General features: G+C 39.7%; 1 protein-coding gene and 1 long non-coding RNA gene across 20 annotated transcripts in view; one reads left to right on the forward strand and one right to left on the reverse strand.

Annotated features, from left to right (window-relative positions):
- Nucleotides 1-18,236, forward strand: part of RhoGAP19D (Rho GTPase activating protein at 19D) — a 167,166-nt gene that overhangs the window by 66,249 nt on the left and 82,681 nt on the right. The window contains exon 1 of one of the 19 annotated variants that reach the window (XM_066299556.1): nucleotides 5,680-5,706. The exons of the other annotated variants lie outside the window; for them this stretch is intronic. Coding sequence (XP_066155653.1) covers nucleotides 5,695-5,706 — 12 coding nt within the window. The 5' untranslated portion in view covers nucleotides 5,680-5,694. Of the gene's footprint in view, nucleotides 1-5,679; nucleotides 5,707-18,236 lie in introns of those variants that run through there. 19 annotated transcript variants of the gene reach the window in all.
- Nucleotides 503-1,377, reverse strand: LOC136348620 (uncharacterized). The gene is made up of 3 exons (XR_010733690.1): nucleotides 1,243-1,377; nucleotides 1,033-1,160; nucleotides 503-972 (listed from the first exon to the last, which is right to left on the reverse strand). It is a non-coding gene; the product is annotated as an uncharacterized lncRNA (long non-coding RNA).

The raw sequence follows: 18,236 nt of genomic DNA on the forward strand, positions 1-18,236 counted from the left end.
TGTTGCCCAGCGGCTAGAAGAATTTGTTCAATAAAGTTTTATCAGAGATAGAGGAGCACTTCGTTCCAATCAGCGTCCGTGAATCAGACGCGCGGTTTTAATCTCCTTTTGTTCCCAAGTAGAAAAAATGAAATCTGCCGCTAATTAGTGCAATTAAGATGGGTAAGTCATGCCCACTGTCAGGTTCATGCGGGACTCGCATACAAGAGATTATTAGAAGAGCTCTCGTTAACCTTGAGACGCTTCAACGTACTTAAGGCGCCATGACTCGATATCGTCCCGTAAACGTGAAAGTGTCAATCAAAAACCTATTTTTAACGAGAACAAATAACCATTTAATGGATCCGGTGCGACACCTATACCTACAAGTTATCGAGTTTTTGTTAAGTCACAATAGAAATACACATAAATACATGTTGAGATAAGAGGACAAATAGCTCAACGAGTGAAAGGCGAACTAACTTTCATTCATCGGATTGTACTTCCTTCGATTTGTTGTGGTTCGAATTTCAGGCTTTGGCTATTTAAAGATGACTTGGTATCGAGGTTTTTATTTTAATTAATTATTATGGCTGCTTTGATAAAGGGTTATCATTCTGGTAGTAATGTTACACGATAAGTTCTTGTAGGCCAATTGAACCCATTATGAATTGTTGAGTGAATGGGAACGATAATTTTGCTAGGGAGAATTAGAACCACTTAAATGATCGTTGTACGAAAGTACAGGTCGAAGGGGTTGCGTAGTTCACTTTAAAATATTTAGGTCGGTTATCGTAACGCACATGTTCGTAGTACGTAATGGCGATTTGCCTAGCAACAAGTGCGGAAAGTGATACTTGCCGGCCTGCAGCTGATGGAACCACGCGATGCAGAAAGAACTGATTTTTGACCCTGGCATATGTCACATTGTTGTGCTTGCAGACGTCATTGATCGCTCGGAAGACATGATAGGTATTTTTTGCGGTTTTAGACCTGTGTCGGGAGGAGACTTTGATAAAAAAAAAAAAACATTCTTTGTGTCTGCTCTCTTACGCTGCAAAGCTGCAAAGCTAGGAATTTGAACCCGTGGCCTATTAAAAACTAGGATTTTTTTGATAGCATAAGCTGCAGCTCTCTGTTCGTCGGTTAATTTGTGCTAATTGCGAAAATTGCGACAATTTCTAAAAATATCGAAAAAGGGGAACACGCACAACATATTATTTAATTACCACTCATCACTTTTATCGAACATGCACGTATTACCTGTTATTCCCTGACCTGTTAATGCGGCGCCCGCGGCAAGCCTACCATTGGACTCTGTGGTTCAGCATTAATTTATTCCAATTGCATCCTGTTATAGGCCCGATTCCAAAGACACACGTCAAATATGGCGTAAGGGTTATCCGTTAATCATTGGTAACCACAGGATTCCAGGCGTATAACTGGTTATACCATTACCTGTTATCTTGTCGCTAGATCTCATGTCAAATCCGATACTCTGTAGCTCGTGGGTGCCCACCAAAGGTGATGCTTTGTAATGAATTAACACGTTATGCGCTTAGCCCACGAACGGCGATCGGATCACGCGATAGTCAACCGATCGATCACGCATTGCTCAGCCCCCGCCACATTGTCCGTGTACCTCCCGGTTGAGGGTGTCACGTGGTTTGAGATGCAACCTTAAGGCACTGCGGACGTGGGAATCTTGGGATGACTGAGCGATCTTGACCACGTGCGCGATCTACCGATGGGATGACAGGCAATGGGGCGTTCAGTTATTGGCATGCGCCTGGGACCCCGCGGTCACCTACGATCTACAGACCATCAGGCACACCCCGCTATACTTAGTATTTGACAGAATAGTTTAGGTTAGTTCAGTCAGGGTTGGAGAAATTGGCCTGACACGGGTCCGTCAATGGGATTTTTTTTTTTTTTTTGTACGAGGAAAATCTTCTAAAGACACCCATGCCTGATGACGGATTGGCAGGGTAGTGTGGGATTCACTGTGTTATACTAAGCAGCGCCTAACCACTAAAAACCTCGTTTGCAGCTTTCCACCGTCGACCGGAACTGTCCCTCGGGATAAAACCTCGGTTGGCGTCAATGGGATAACGGGTAGTAAGGCAGCCGGTTGTGCGCATGAGTCTCCCGACATTTGACATTTGACAGATTCATTCGAACTTAACTGATGCGGAGCGCTCGCAAACAGCGATCGAAATGGGTGGTTGCCTGACAGATTTCCTTCATATCTTCTATATAGCATCTTCGGCGAATCCGGCAATCGGACAGCTGGTGGCTTTCAAGGAAATCCAATTTGGCATTTATATTAGGAAGGCGTTTTCGAAATTACCCCCACAATTATGATGCAATGTAATCTGAGAAATTTTAAAGCTATTTAATTAGTACATATTAGTATCGCGGCAATCCATGGGTGAGTATTGAATGATATGGGACTGCGTTTTCCTGAGAAATAAAAAAGAATACCTTTATTTCTGGAAAGTGAAACCGTTCGCTTGTTTGAATGTACGCAAAGCAACACTATTACTTTAAGCATTCAGGCTTTTGCCTTCCGAGCCCGGTACCCCTTTCTCTCTCCTCTGGGGTTGATTACCCAAATTCGAGGAGGAGGGGTCACCACGTGGAGGCGTGGATTGGCCTTTGACCCCCTAACTTTTGAGGGTCTGCGCAATGCCCATGGGGCGATTGAAATAACAGCTTATTCATGCCCTTAAATATTAATTTTTTTTGTCAAATTAATTTCTCATTCATGTCATTTTCATTACTACGATGACTGCGTACTAGAAAATTGGTTTTTCATTCGGTTGATGAAATTTTTCAAATTTTAATGACGCACCTCCGAGCCTGAGCTGTGCTCTTTTCTTCTGATATTTCGCACGTTTACGAACCATTTTCTGCAATTTGTGTACAACATGTTTGTATACAAAAGAAGCCTTTCAACCCACCGTCAGGATGTTATGGCTGGTCATTGAAAGCTTTCAATTTTCAAGTCACCGATACGATTTCGAGCATTACTCATCGGTCAATAAGTGAAAATTAGCCGGGTGAGGTCGCGCTGCGGCTTCACACTTGTGCACCTAAAATTTATGCAGTCGCTAGACTTGAACACAATCGACATATTTGTCGTATTACGTGGACACTCGTTATACTAATACAAGCAATAAAAATATCACTTTATACGCCCACCTGAACAGTTTTTATTACGTCGTACACTTCTTCATTTCCAAACGAGTTTGGAATGATATACTAACGCTCGTATTGCGACGGAACTCGGCTCGTCCAGATTGATGTACCGTTTGATAATGTTCTAGTTTACTCGACGTAAAGGTACGTCTCGTTTGCTCCACTGTAAAGGTACGAACCCACGAAAATAAGCGCGCGTACCTAATTTGATAAAAAGCGCGGTTTAAATTGCGGTTTAATTTATGTTTTACCAGGAAGTTCAACGACTTTTAAATGTGCGTATTTCACGTTGACTTTTACTGGCGGTCGACCGCATAGAAAATGGCCTTCTCTAATCTAATAGATAGACAATGAACGATGGATGAATCTGGACTTTTGATTAGCTTAATTCGAAACTTTCATTTTCATTACGGCCTCCTATTAATGCCAATTCGGTATAAATTTGCTTAACGAAACGGCAGATACGCATTAAGCGCAGTTGACCCGCCATATTGGTTTTGTATCTTTTTTTTTTTTTTAAGTTTCCAAGTAATCATTGTGATCTTTGTGTGTCATTGATCGGAAGGAGGTTCTTAACTTGGAAGAAAAGGGACAAAACAAGAAATATTGCTACAACCGAGAGGTTTCTTTACTATTTTAAATTTCAAAATTCTAATTTTACTGTCCGCCTTTTTGTCAATATATTGCGTTATATTTTATAGCGAACTGATGCCTGTATGTACCATTTACAATAAAATATTCTCTACGAGAATTGACTTTGACCAAAGTCAAGTTTTTTTGGTAATTTTTGTCTAAGGTTACTTACACTCACCCGCAGAAGTCATGGTACGGCACGTTACTGCATCAAAAATTCCTAACATTTTCCATATGTGGAATCAAAACTTCAATTTGTTTACATAGAAGTAACGTGTAATGTGTCTATGCCAACAGCAATATTATAAATATTTACAAAAACTCAAACTAATTCTGATAAAAATCAAATGTCATTTTCTAACAATAAATGGATTCCACGAAAGTCTTGGTGCAGGTAAAACGCTCGCCATTATTCGTAAAAAAAAGAAAAAAATTATACCGAGCGGAGTACCCTTCTTGTTTAAGGACTTCCACCAAACGATTTGGCATTGATCGAACCAACTTTCCCGTAACCTCATTGGACATTTGCGACCATTCTTCCAAGATAACCCGTTTTAAATCTTCTTTATTGTGAATTATATGTTTTCTAATTTGTTTTTCCAAATGGTCCCATAAATGTTCAATTGGGTTAAGGTCGGGACGTTGTGGGGGTGTTTCTAGTTGATGCGGAGTATTGTATATCGACCACTGGCGTACCGTATAAGACTTAGGTTTAGGGTCGTTATCCTGCTGGAAGTAAAATTTTCCGCCAACCCCAATTTTTCCGCACTTTGTTTCAAATTTGCCTTTGATATGTTCAGGTATACTTGTTGGTTCGTGGTCTCATCAATTATTGCTAATTTGCCCACACCAAAAGATGACATACAACCCCGGACCGTTAGTCCACCTCCTCCATACTTTACGGTTGGAATCGTATTTTTTTGATTGAAAGCTTCCCCTGGTCCAAAAAGATTAAATTTACTCTCGTCTGACCAAATAACTTTTTTCCAAAATTCGCTTTCGATCGCTCTGTATTTTTCGGCAAATTCAACGCGTTTTTTTCTATTTACGGCACTTACATAAGGTCTTTTTCGCGCACTACAGCCTTTATACCCTCTTTTATGACGCGTTCGACGAATTGTTTCTTCATGACCAACAGTTCCAAAATGTTCCCTCAGCTCAGAAGCCAACATCGACGAGCTTTTCTTCGGGTCCTTCTTGATTTCGTTAAGAATGTATCTCGTTGCTAATTCTATTGTGATATTTGAAACGATTCACTATTTTTTGGATAGTAGAGGGACTTTTTTTACAATTTTTGAAATTTCACCGTAAGATTTTCCTTCTTTATTTAAACGAATAACGATTTTTCTTTCACCCTGACTGAGCTCGGTTCTACCCATATTTTTAACTTTCAACGACTATAACGTAAATGACACTGACTATTTGTCGTATTTTTGCAAAGAAATAAACAAATGCATTCTTATTTTTTTTAATAAAAATTCAAATGTTTTACCTGCACCAAGACTTTCGTGGAATCCATTTATTGTTAGAAAATGACATTTGATTTTTATCAGAATAAGTTTGAGTTCTTGTAAATATTTACAATATTGCTGTTGGCATAGACACATTACACATTACTTCTACGTAAACAAATTGAAGTTTTGATTTCACATATGGAAAATATTTGGACTTTTTAATGCAGTAAACTGCTGTACCATGACTTTTGTGGGTGAGTGCATGTTTTAAATACCCAATTGCTCCCTCAGTTTAACAATAAGTGGCCGAACGTCTTTGACACAACAATAATTATTGCGACCTTACTATTGGATTAATAGTAATTTCCTCTATTTTTTCAGGTGAGTGCTGAATTGCCAATGCAAAAGAAGGAATACGCGTAACCGCATGTTCGAGTTTGTAAGTAGACCATTACCACACCAGAATTATTCGCTACAACGTTGTTATTTTTAAGATTTGCCTATTGGGTGTTTGCAGGAACAATACATTTACATCTGACCAGTTGACACGCGTCACATTAGTTTTCTAAAAGAAATTTACTAAGACACTTCGGTTTCTAAAAAAATTATTTAATTCACGTCACTCAGAGATCCGATCATGCAATATCGTTCAGGTTATTCGAATGAGGATTCTGGGTCACATAAAGATATTTCTTTCAAGTCAGTGTAGGCTTCTTAAGTCACAGGTTAATTTCAAGTGGACGGCAAGAAGAAATGAACATTCAAGTCCCGGTTCAAAATCAAGTCGCGAAATATCGTTTAGGGTCGTTCTGTTCTAAGGGCTCACGTTCGGGTCGCCGTTTCAAGTCCCTTCAGGTTTTTGAAAAAAATTCTCTCAAATCGCTTCGTGCTAACGTACTTAATTACGCTAGGTCCTGAGGTCCTCAGTGAGGCCGATTCTGATGTCGGACTAAAATTTTCGTAGTTCGTTTGGCTCATTTCAGATTTAAAACGATATTTTATTCAGGCCGCTTTAGGTTTCTAACGACATGTCATTTAAGGCGGCCCAGCCCTCGGATTCTATTTCATCAAAAAATCTACTATACAGTGGGTTTTCTTAATGTGCAATATAAGATTTCATGTGTTAAAATTTTAGTGCCATTTTGGTCTCCGTTCTGCTCTAATGAGAGCTATCACACTTGGGGGGAGCTCCCAAATTTACGTTAATAGATTAATCGAGTCAAAAAACTTACAAAAAATGTTTTGAAAATCCAAAATTATCTCTGTCTTGCGCCGTTCGAAAGTTTCGATTCCCGGAAAGGCAGGAACTTTCTGGAAGTTTCGAAAGCTGTTGACACTCAGGATGATTTATGTCAAATATTCTCAAAAATGTTTAGGAGTATCTGTACGTGCAATAGCATACAGGGTGTTTCACTTAAAATAAAGCGAGCTCAGATTTTCTTGAAGAGATTTTTGGTAAATCGCCATTTGCGCCAAGCTTTCAGACGTTTGACATTTGCACTTTTTCGACCGTTCATCGAAGCAAATCCCGGAGCACCGTTCCGTCCTAGCGTTATCCGGCCTTAGCACAGATCGATGTTTTCGCTTCTAGGAACGTTAATTTTAAACACAGAGCGGTGCATAGAGAAATTCAATTTTTTCTTTTTCAGTTTACTGACGGACACTCGCAAGATCGATTGCGTGACTTTGATTATTTATTTTCGCACCGAATCGAACAGTTCTGACACCCTCAGATCGGGGCGTTCTCCTTGCGTCAATGTAGGCACCCAATTCATCGCCGGACCGAGGCATTGATCATTTCTACACAGATAGAGCCCCGATGGCCGGTGGTAACAGAAACAGAAAAACAATCAAAACGATTCTCGCATCTGTCTTGTCTATTTTAATTTCCCGCTTCTACGTCAGCGAATCAGGAATAATAAACAGACCAGAGAACGTTGCAAAATAATTCTCACACGGCTCAATTCCATCTCGTAATTAGGCAACTTTATCTAAACGAACGAAGCTCGCGTAATTTCTAGTTCGAGCTTCGTGAGAAGCGGTTTTTTGGTATAAATACCCGTTAATTTTGCAATACCCGTCATTAATACCGAAACCGATTTATTTGTTCTATGAGTCATGCCCGAGTTATTAACGTCGAAGATGGATTGTTTGTTTGAGTTATTACAGAATCGTTTCGCTTTCTTTGGAAAGGCGCAGCTACAAAGTAGCAAGAACAAATCTTAAAACCGCGGCAGAAGAGTTCGTTGGTAGTTCCTTCGCAAACCATAGACCGAAACACTATTCTATAAACAAGCGTAGATCCAGTGATTATTCAGAGTCCAAATGCCCGCAGATATTTCGTTTTATCGGCAGCAATTAGTCACGAAGTCCAGTGGCTACGCGGCCAGATCGGCCGAGATTAGCCACCCACCGCGGGCTCTATGTCAGATCTACTACACATTGAATGTGAAACGGTGGTTTTGGGTAGCGAAACCTATTGGGCACCGTATTGTTTTAGCACCTGAGTACTGACACTTTTTCACACCTTTAATCTCATCACAAGAATGACACCGGAGAATCGAAAGTTTAACACACGAGAAGAAGAGTGTCGAAGGTGAAATTGAAAAAAAAGAAAGAAAAATTTCTGAATTGCAAAAGTTGCAAACGGGGTTCGCGTATCAACAAACAATTTCATAACAGGTGTGGTCATGACCACGGTCAACTTTCGCACTGAGACTGCGGGTTTAGAACAATATTCAATGAAAAATATTTATCCATTACGGTGTAGATGGTGATTGCGATTAGTTGATTAGGGAGCGTACGAATGCGCTGCAAGGAAAATTACGGTCAAAAGAAAATCGAGTTTCCAAATATCCTGCTATCGATAACGCTAAGAAAGGGTACCTTAAGGGCCACTTCCCAAAATTGAAAGTGATATCTGATGCGTTAACGTTTAGCTCCTCTCCCCCTATACCGGGTGATTCGCCCTTATAACTTTTTTTGTTTTTAAAGTTAGAAAGATCACATTTTCAGAGAAGCTATGTGAGAATGGAGCCAACTGATTGACGTTGTTAATGGCGTTTATCTAGTTCTTAACCGAAAATTTCTTCAACTCTTGATTTTAAATGTGAATTTTTTTTCGAATCTGGAAGTCATATTTAGTCCAAAAATAAGTAATTTTAAAAAACATATTTTTTTTTGTGAAAAAAATTGACATGCTGTTAGTATTTGGAGAATGTCGTCAACAGTCTTCTCATGCTGCACGGCTGTATGCGGTGATATTTCCACCTAGAAACCGACCAGTCCGCCGCTATTTTCAAAAATTAATGAATAAAAGGAAATATTAATGAAGAAAAAAAGTTTATTATGAGCGGCGACGAAGAAATCAATATTTTATTTATGGTAGAAGTTAATCGAAGTGCATCAATTCGTGAGATAGCTCTAGAATGTGAGATTAGCCATTCGTCAGGGCATCGAGTTTTGAAAAAACTTCTCTATTCTTGTGGTTATCAACAAATAATTAATCGAGATGTTTAAAATGCGCACTTTGTTCTCGGCAAGCAGAAGCAATTTCAACTGTTTTATTCATGACATTGTCCAACTGATTCGGGGTATCATGTATCGTCCTACGGACTTTTTCTTCTAATTCGTTTCGATTATTAGAAGTGGCGGAAACTTGTGCTTCTATATAATTTAACAAAGTATTTCTACGGGTTAAAACATTTTATTACTTTTTCTGTCATTTGGAAGGCGGATATGACCTACTCCACGCTTAACATATTTTTTTTCTAAATTTAGATATTTTTAATGAATTAACGATTCATATCTGAAGGAACGTACGTTTTATTTCGTATGAAAAAATTCAATAAAAAATCATTTTTTGAAAATGGCAGCGAGCCACCATGTTGCCGTGAGAAAAACATTATAAATGGGAAACATTGTTTTTCGGTATTTAAATTGCTTATAAAACAAAAAGTACTCGGTAAGATGGCATGCTAGTATTTTTCCGCATAATTCTGGCTTAAAATTTTAACTAATATGTATACTCCAGTAGCGTAGCTCGACGTGAAAAAAACATTAAAAAAATAATTTTTTTGAGTGACATGTTTTTAGTCTAAAAATTACCTCTAGGTTCCAAGAAAGTGAAAATTTAAAAGGTATTCGATTTAAAAATCGAAAGTTTAGGCCATTTCCGGTCAAACCGGAAACGCTAGATAAACGCCATTAATTTCTATCAATCGGCCCCGTTCCCATATAGCTTCCCTCCAAATTTCAACTTTCTAAGTTCAAAAACAAATAAATGATAACGGTGAGCCATCTCCTTGAATCATCCGGTACATTTCCAAAAAATGTGGTACAAATCCACGGCGTACTGAGAAGTAGTTGTCTGCGCAGGTAATGTTTTGGACGCTACAGATGGCCTTTTCCGTTTGGAGATTACTTAAACAGACATCATCTCTTTATTCACAATAACAACACAATTTTGTGTCGCGTCTCGATTTCAAATTTGTCTTTTTGAACGGAATAGCTGGGGGATTCCCCCAGCTACCGCGTCAAAGCTCAAGTTGCATTTTAGTGCATTTGCACCCGAACCATTTTACCATTCTACGATGGCGTGTGGCGAGTTCGCCGAAGTCTACTTCTCCGCCTGCTACTTGCGTCTCAAATTTAAGTCAATATTTAAGGTTATTTAGGGTTATTTATTTGTTGCGGAATTTAAGCTCGCACCGTGGATTCTAACTAAAAATCGCCGCACGTCGATGAATTCCCGCGAGAGCAGTTTTGTTTAAAATCGTGATGAAAGTAGGCTCAAATCCAACGCTCGGTAGGCGATAACTAAAAATATCGGAAGCTTCGAACACGAGACCTTAAAGCAGCAGGGCCGATCTGACAGTACCGTAGGTGTGGCTACTTTGTTAGTCCAAGACTTATCGACCGGTTCGGTTTACTATCGACCAGTAAATCGTGTAATTGCCCTGAAATTACGACCCGAGATGACGGTTTAGTGGTAGATTTAGATTTGTTCTACCGAATTGCGACACCGCCCCGCGAATTCGGTAGTACTGGCGACTTTTAGAAAGCTGTGATAATGAAACAAAACAGAAAACACTCACAAAATGGGCAATAAATCGCATTGGGGCGATTCAATCTCGGTGTCGAGACTTTATTTATTATTTTCCGCTAATTGAACGTTTCGTGTCGATCCTGATTAAACGTATTGTATTTAACTTGAAATGTTTTCGTGATACCTCTTTTATTGGGGCAGCAGTTTCTCCAGACACGACGTATCTTTCGGTACGGGCCATAAAGTAAATAGAAACCGTTTTTAATTGGGATTCAATTTCATGCCTCTCGCAAATCGGGCCTTTCTTCGTCCGCATGACTTACGTGATGTGAGGTAAATTTTGAGAAAAACGAATCGGGATTTGATCCTGCTCGGAGTGGGGATTTTTCCGGTGCCGGCGATCGTCTCTGTCAAAATTTCCATCATCAGTTTTTTTTTCGAAAGCAATTCGAAGTGGGCAAATCGAATCAAATATTAGCTGAACGTATCTACACATCATCAGAGGCAAACACCAAATTAGATACGGTGATAATTGTTGTTTGTTTACATGCGATAAATATTAAGTTATTTATGTGGTTGATTACTCCTTGTCCACCATCGGCTTATGCGTAATCACTTTGTCAATATCACTTCGATACTGAAGTATAGCAGTTCAGAGTCACGCAATATGGTAGCCTATCACCGGCTCATTAAGAGACACAAAGCAGTAATTAAAAGGCTATTTATTATATTTGAAACACTCAATGGAACTTCCACTGACACCATTACAGCCATCGCTGGCGTCTTACGTGAAACACTTACACGAGCGTTGAGGTTTCGTTGATTCCGGTATTATTTGTGATTTCCGTCTCTGCGTGTAAGATCTGATCATTTGAATGTATCAATTAAATCGCCAATAGGGAGATGCAACGACTAGTTTTAAGAGTTTTTTCCTTGATTTGAACCCGCGATTGGCAAGTCGCGTTCTCACGTATTCCCAGACAATTCGCTTCGAGACCCGAGACGTAAACAGGTTGTTAATGTATAGACAAATTGTGGGGAATCGTATGGTGGTGCCCGCCAGAACGGCCGTCAGATATCCCATATGAATCTTGCTTGTCATGTATCGGCGCCCTCATCGATTTTACGACAAAATTGTATTTGACTTGCTTCGAGGTCTATGCGATGGGTTCGCACGCCTTAGTCGTGTGCTTCCTCATTTTAAAACGTTAATTTTCGACGTCAAACTGTGTTACTTTGGTGCTTTGCAAAGACCTCAAGCGCAGATACCAGGTATACCGGTATGAAGAGAGCGCCAGGATGTAAATGTCTCGAAATAGCGCATTTGTTGTAAACAAACCTTTTTTTGCGTTTGCCCGGTTGGTGTGCAAACTGACAAACATATTTAGTACAGATCAAGTCCATGAACAAATAACAAGATATTATTTCATTGTGCCAAAAATGTCGAATTTTGTACCACCAAATGATGATTTTCGGAAAGCATTAATTTTTTGCTTTCCTTTGAAGAAAAGTGCTGCAGAGTCGCGTCGAATGCTTGTCGAGGCATATGGCGATTATTCTTTATCAGAAGCAACGTGCAAGAGATGGCTTCAACGATTCAGAAATGACGATTTTGACGTGCAAAATGAAGAACGTGGCAGACCACCAAAAAAGCTCGAAGACGCCGAACTGCAATCGATATTGGATAAAGATGTCGCCTTAAGTCAAAAGCAAATGGCAGAAATGTTAAATGTTGCACAACGAACAATTTCTGATCGTTTAAGAGCTGTGGGAAAGTTCCAAAAGTGTGGAAAGTGGGTGCCGCACGAATCGAATGAAAGACAGATGGAGAGCCGGAAAAACACCAGTGAAATTTTGCTTCAAAGGCGCGAAAGGAAATCAGTTTTGCATCGAATTGTTACTGGAGATGAAAAATTGATTTATTTTCGAAATCCTAAACGGAAAAATCACGGGTTGATTCGGGACAACCATCAACATCGACTGCAAAACCCGATCGATTCGACGAGAATGCTGCGTGTTCGGTGGGATCAGAAAGGTGTGGTGCACCACGAGCTTTTAAAACCTGGCGAAACCGTTAATACTGCTCCCTACCGACAACAATTGATTAATTTAAACGATGCATTGATCGAAAAACGATCAGAACGGGCCAGAAGACGCGAGAAGGTGATTTTGCTCCGTGACAACGCACCTGCACACAAACCAACACCAGGATACCATCGAAACACTTGGCTGGGAGTTGCTACCCCATCCGCCGTATTCGCCAGACTTGGTTCCTTCGGACCACCGCTTGTTTTCATCGGTGCGACACGCATTGGCTGAGCAGCACTTCGATTCCTACGAAGAAGTAGAAGATTGGGTGTCTAATTGGTTTAATGCCAAAGAGGCACATTTCTATTGGCGTGGTATCCGTAAATTGCCAGAAAGGTGGTCAAAATGTGTAGAAACCAACGGTCAATATTGTGAATGATTTTTTTTTCTCTCCTTGTTAAAATTGGTGTTTTATTTTCACAAAATAGCGCTCACTTCATACCGGTAGACCTGGTACAAGATTGCGAAGGCCGATCACAAACCGCACAGATGTATAATGTCCATTTCCCAACAAGCGGTTGGTCGTATCTATTCGATACGTCCCAAAAGTATCGAAAAGTCCAACGGCACGCAAACAAATGACTATGAACAGCAGTCTTTGATAATGATGATGGATTGAGCAATATCACAAACATTTTTACTATAAAAACTCATTGATAAATTATTGTATGGAAATTAGCGTGATTAACGCAGGTTGAAGACAATTAATAAACGGCGTTACATGTGTCGTTCAGAACGTACATGCCTACATCTCAGAATATATGAATAACTTTCATTAAAATGCCATGAATCAACTTCTACACTCGCCCAAGAAGTTAGTAAATAACCGTATCAATTACCCTCGCCGGCAATAACTGATTAATATTATGTGATTGGACGAAACAATAATACATTGTAAGCAAGTGTGTGTGTATTTGTCTACTGCAGAGTAGTGGTACTGGTACTCGGTACCAGAGCATAAACAATTCTAATGCTATAAACTTGTCAATCTTCAACTGGTCGAGGTCGAATCGTAAAACCAGAAGCCACTCGGCGGCAACGGGTTAATGAAAAGTAATTACGCCATTTGCTATAAATGATTAGCCCTGGGAGGTTGTACTGAATAACTAACGTGTGGAAGGCACTTGTGTGCTGGGCAGGCATTTATTTAAGGGAATAGCTTCTGTGAATGAGAAACGAGTCTCAGCAGATACACTTCGTGCCTTCAAGATATACGATGTCCCAAAATTACTGGTCTGGAGCTATCTACGTAAAATTGACAACGGTCAAATGGGACGTAAGGTGTTAAGAGTGAAAAGAAAATTTTAAGCGCTCTGGCATTTAACAACTCGTATCTTTAGCGGTTTTTAAGATATTTGCAAATGTGCGCAGCATTGGCTGTATTTATTGCAACTTTTAAATTTTACTTATATCGCTGTGTAAATCGAAGGGTCAAATCCGCCACCCTGTCCACGCACCCTTTATTGAAGTGACTTTACTTATCACAGAAGGGGAATGTGTTATCTCGTATATTTACCCCGTATAAACAAATTGTGTTTCTTTGCTGGTCAAAATTATTGCAACTCTTCAGTTTTAGTTGTTTTTTTGAGAAAATTTTGCTTCTCAGTTCTTGCGTTCAATTCGACTGTTATTTAGCGAATTTTCCGACATGGCTCGAAGTACAACGTATGGTCGTGACATCAGAACCAGAGTGATTCATTTTTATAAAAATGGTCTAAGAGAAGTCGAGAACCATCGAACGGCTTGTTCGTACTGGCAGTATAACACAATTAAAAACCGCTGGTGGACCAAGAGAGTCCTCCGACCAGTCGGACCAAAAGACTTTAAATATAGCGGAAATAAATCATTTCCTATCTACAACGAAAGTCATAGGCGAAATCGACCAAAGAGAGCCATCCGGCCTTTCAGATCAAACAATAAGGCGAGGAATTTGTGGAAGTGGCTTAAACACGTAGTTTTCGACCTGCCGAAAAACCTTTACTCTCAAAGAACACTGAAGCCAGGCTTGAGTTCGTTGAAAACCACATTCACTGGACACCAAATGATTGGAAAAGGGTCGTATGTAGTGACGAGTTCAAGTTTTATTTATTCAGAGGCGATGGCGTGGTACACGTAAAGGGACCTAAGGGCCAGAGATTGGATCCAAAATTCACTTGTCACATGGTGAAACATGGCAGAGGATCTGTAATGGTGTGGGGGTGCTCCTCGGCATTTGGTGCGGGTCCTCTACGTAAAATTGACGGAAGAATGGACAAGATTACATACAAAGACATTTACATACAAAGACATTTTGAGAAACGTTTTGCAACCCTACAAGGATGAGCTCAAACCGCTTAAATCCACCTTTTAACACCATAACGATCCAAAGCACGTTTGCAAATTGCGGTTAGAACAGCAAAAATACCTATTGTGAAGTGGCCGCCCCCAAGTCCTGATCTCGAGCCAATTGAGAACTTATGGGAACTCTCGGCCCGGAAAATTCCTGACCGAAATGTTAAAAATGCCACGGAACTATTCGAACTGCTATCAAAAGCTCGGTCAGAATTGGATCCCCCTGAGTGATAAATGAATTAATTCTGTGCCAAATAGAACGGCAGATGTATTTAGGGTTGATGGATATTACGCCAAATATTAAAAATTTGCCTTATTTTTCATTGTTATAGTTAATTATTTATTTTAATTTAGTTGCAACAATTTTAGCCAGCATAGAGTCGCAGTTTGTTTATGCCAGTGAATGTAAGAAGAGATAATACATTTCTCTCTCTGATAAGTCAAGGTAGTTCAGTAAAGGACGTGCGTACAGAGCGGCGCATTTGCCCTTTCGTTTCGAACAAAGATATAAATGAATTTTAAAAGTTGCAGTGATTACGGCCAATGCTGCGTATCGAATAATGCATGCGATTTTCCCATGAATTAACACGAAGAAGCGGAGCGTTTCAAAAGTTTCCAAGGACACACTTTTTCACGCAGTACGTCACGTTAAATGTTAAAGCTCCCCCCACTTCACTTCAATATTTGACATTAATTTCGGGACACTCTGCATACCATAGCTGAGAGAACTATCCTAGGTCTAATGAGAGGTCACAGAACTCGTTGAACTGAATAAACTTGAAATGTAAATTTTTTTCAAGACTCGTTTCACGACCATCTTCCCATGTTATTTCTTATGATAATTCCTTTATTGACCCGTTAAAATCGATAATCTGATTTTAGTCCCTTGTAAAAAGTAGTCGGGCTCTATAATTCGTTTGAACACCATAAGGCACCAAACGCCCAACGATGGAGATCTCCGTCGATTTTTTGACGGATAACGGAGACATTATCGATGCGGACTCCCAAATCCGAAGAATGGTGTTTAGGAAGCTCATTTTCACGTCTTAGCCGTCGGATCGTAATCAACGGTCTTTGGTAGGAAAAGGAGACTCGGAAAAGGATCAATCAGTTCAATCAGAGCAATCAGTCGGTGAGCGAAATGCCCCAGATGTGCGTAGGGCGTTTCCAGACTTTTGAACAACCCCGTATATTGAGGGCAGGATTTTAAAGTAATTTAAAAATCTGATTCAAAAATGGCCTGCCTACCTGACCGAATTATCGCCTCATGGGTTGACACTGCATAAAGAAACCATTAAATGCCACTTACGCAGATTATGCGAACGAGCGATGCATTTAGGCCACCAATTGACACACAAAGGGCATCGTCAATGGTTCTTCGGCCTATTGTAATGCGGATGAGCCGTAAAAACAACGCGCTTAAGAACTGTACCGCGTTGGTGTCGTGCATGCGTAATCCTATGAGGTTTTGGTGGTTTCAATAAGGTATTAACCTTAATCGTGAGGTACGACAAGTACTAACTGTTTAGGTTTTGAAATCCAGTAGATGCAGCAGCCATAAAGAACTATCGGTAATTTATATATTCTGGAGAAACGCCAACATCACAAGTCGCGTCATTTATCTTTCTGCTTGAACGAAATACGAATATAGACGGACTGGTAAACGTGTGCTAAGGTTGGTCCGCGTCTCGTTTGATGAATCTATTGAGGCTTCATTTCTCGGGACGTGGAAAATCTGAAAAATGTCCTATACAACTAGAAAACTAACGGAACTAATGAGCCGTAGTGTGCCGTTGCACTTTCACTTTTAAGTGAGCCTGTCATCCGGTGACGATCAAACGAGCGACGGCATTATATCACTTGTAGTGAAAAAAATGTAATAATTGAACGACTCTCATTTCAGCTAAAACATGGCTAATAACTCCATACGAGAGGTATCCGCTTTGAACGCCCATTGTTCAACATAACTTCACGTTTCACTATCCGGATTCACGGTTTGTAGTTCACAAACGTTCGTCTAGCGTGACTTCGTACTAAATTTTTAAACTGTCAGTAAATATCATCTCTTTTTTTTTTTTGAATGATAAGTTGAGAGTCTCAAAGAGAAGTAACAGAGAATTTCACTCGGCTGTCAGGTGGATTGTCGCCGACGTTAAAATGATTGTTTCGTTTGGAATGGGATAAATGATGCCATTTTTTAGCATAGTAATGGAAGAGCGTTTGCCATTTTTGGCTTTTAGTCGGGCGTCCAATGGAGTCCTTAGGGCAGTGAAAAACGTTATTTCAGCGGCATTACCATTTCAGTAGAAGTCTTGAAGAAAACATCAACAAATTAACACGTTTTTGTCTCGACGGAAAAATTCTCTTTTAGGAGTTGATGAGTAGATATTTACTTGGAAAAAATTTTGGAACTGCCGAACTTTCCCGTTCCCAGCGACTTTCGACGGTTCGTCATTACTTCGACGTAGTTTTGGAGAATGACAAGTCTCGATTTTTCCAAATGTTGTTCCTTTTCCGAACTTTTAGATTCGCAGTTTTTGCCGCAATTTTTATTAGCACCATCAGAAACTGTAGAGGACCTATTGGAATGCATAGGGTCATTCACGGCGGGGGTCCTATCAAAAGTTCACGGGGTTCTAATATAGCTAGGAAATTTTGGATACCGATGTAATGGAGTTTGATCTGTCGAATTAAAAGATCGGCATCGTTGCGACGTTGACGGATCTGCGTGTAACTGACAACAACTTTGTTATTTTAAATGGCACACCCTGTATTTTATTACATTTTCGAATTTCCCGGGAGATTTGAACCCCAGTTCATCTAACGTATGCCATGGCTATGATGAACCGTTTTCGAAATAAATGATTTTTTTTGGCTGATTTGGCAACAAGGAGCTCCAAATTGAAAAGCGCACATCTTTTCAGCTGTCACAGCTAGAGAGTTGAAATTTGAGCTACAGACTCTTATTAGTTATCTGTATCTTTTAATATCATGCATTTTTTGGATTTACATACAGGAGATGGAGAAATTAGTGCGATATCGGAAAGATATAAACACGAGCATTAAATGAGAATCTTAAATAGAACACCCTATATCTTTGGATGGCATCTGAAATATCAATAAATCCTCCATCGAAAAGTATTATACATTAATATAATTGTTTTCAGTTGTTTTTGAGATATTGGCAAATATTAGAATCTTTGAGTGTAAAAGGCACCACTTATTAGTTGCCTCGGTTGGGACGAGGCTATGGGTCACTACGGAAGCATTATCAATAAACAATTGTTTTTTTTTTGCAATATTCTCCGCATTATTTATTAAGCATTAGATTAGATATTTCTCGAGTTTAAAAAATGGTTTTTGAAAATTCAATAAGTGCTATAGTAAATTTACTTTACATTCACGGTGAATGTGACAGATTAACGTCAAGAACACGTGGAAAGTTCAATGAAAAATATCCGCACTTGCCTCCAATGACTGAAGAAAAATTCCGAAGATTTGAA

Source organism: Euwallacea fornicatus, chromosome 34, assembly GCF_040115645.1.
Source record: "Euwallacea fornicatus isolate EFF26 chromosome 34, ASM4011564v1, whole genome shotgun sequence".
NCBI classification, from domain to species: Eukaryota; Metazoa; Arthropoda; class Insecta; order Coleoptera; family Curculionidae; genus Euwallacea; species Euwallacea fornicatus.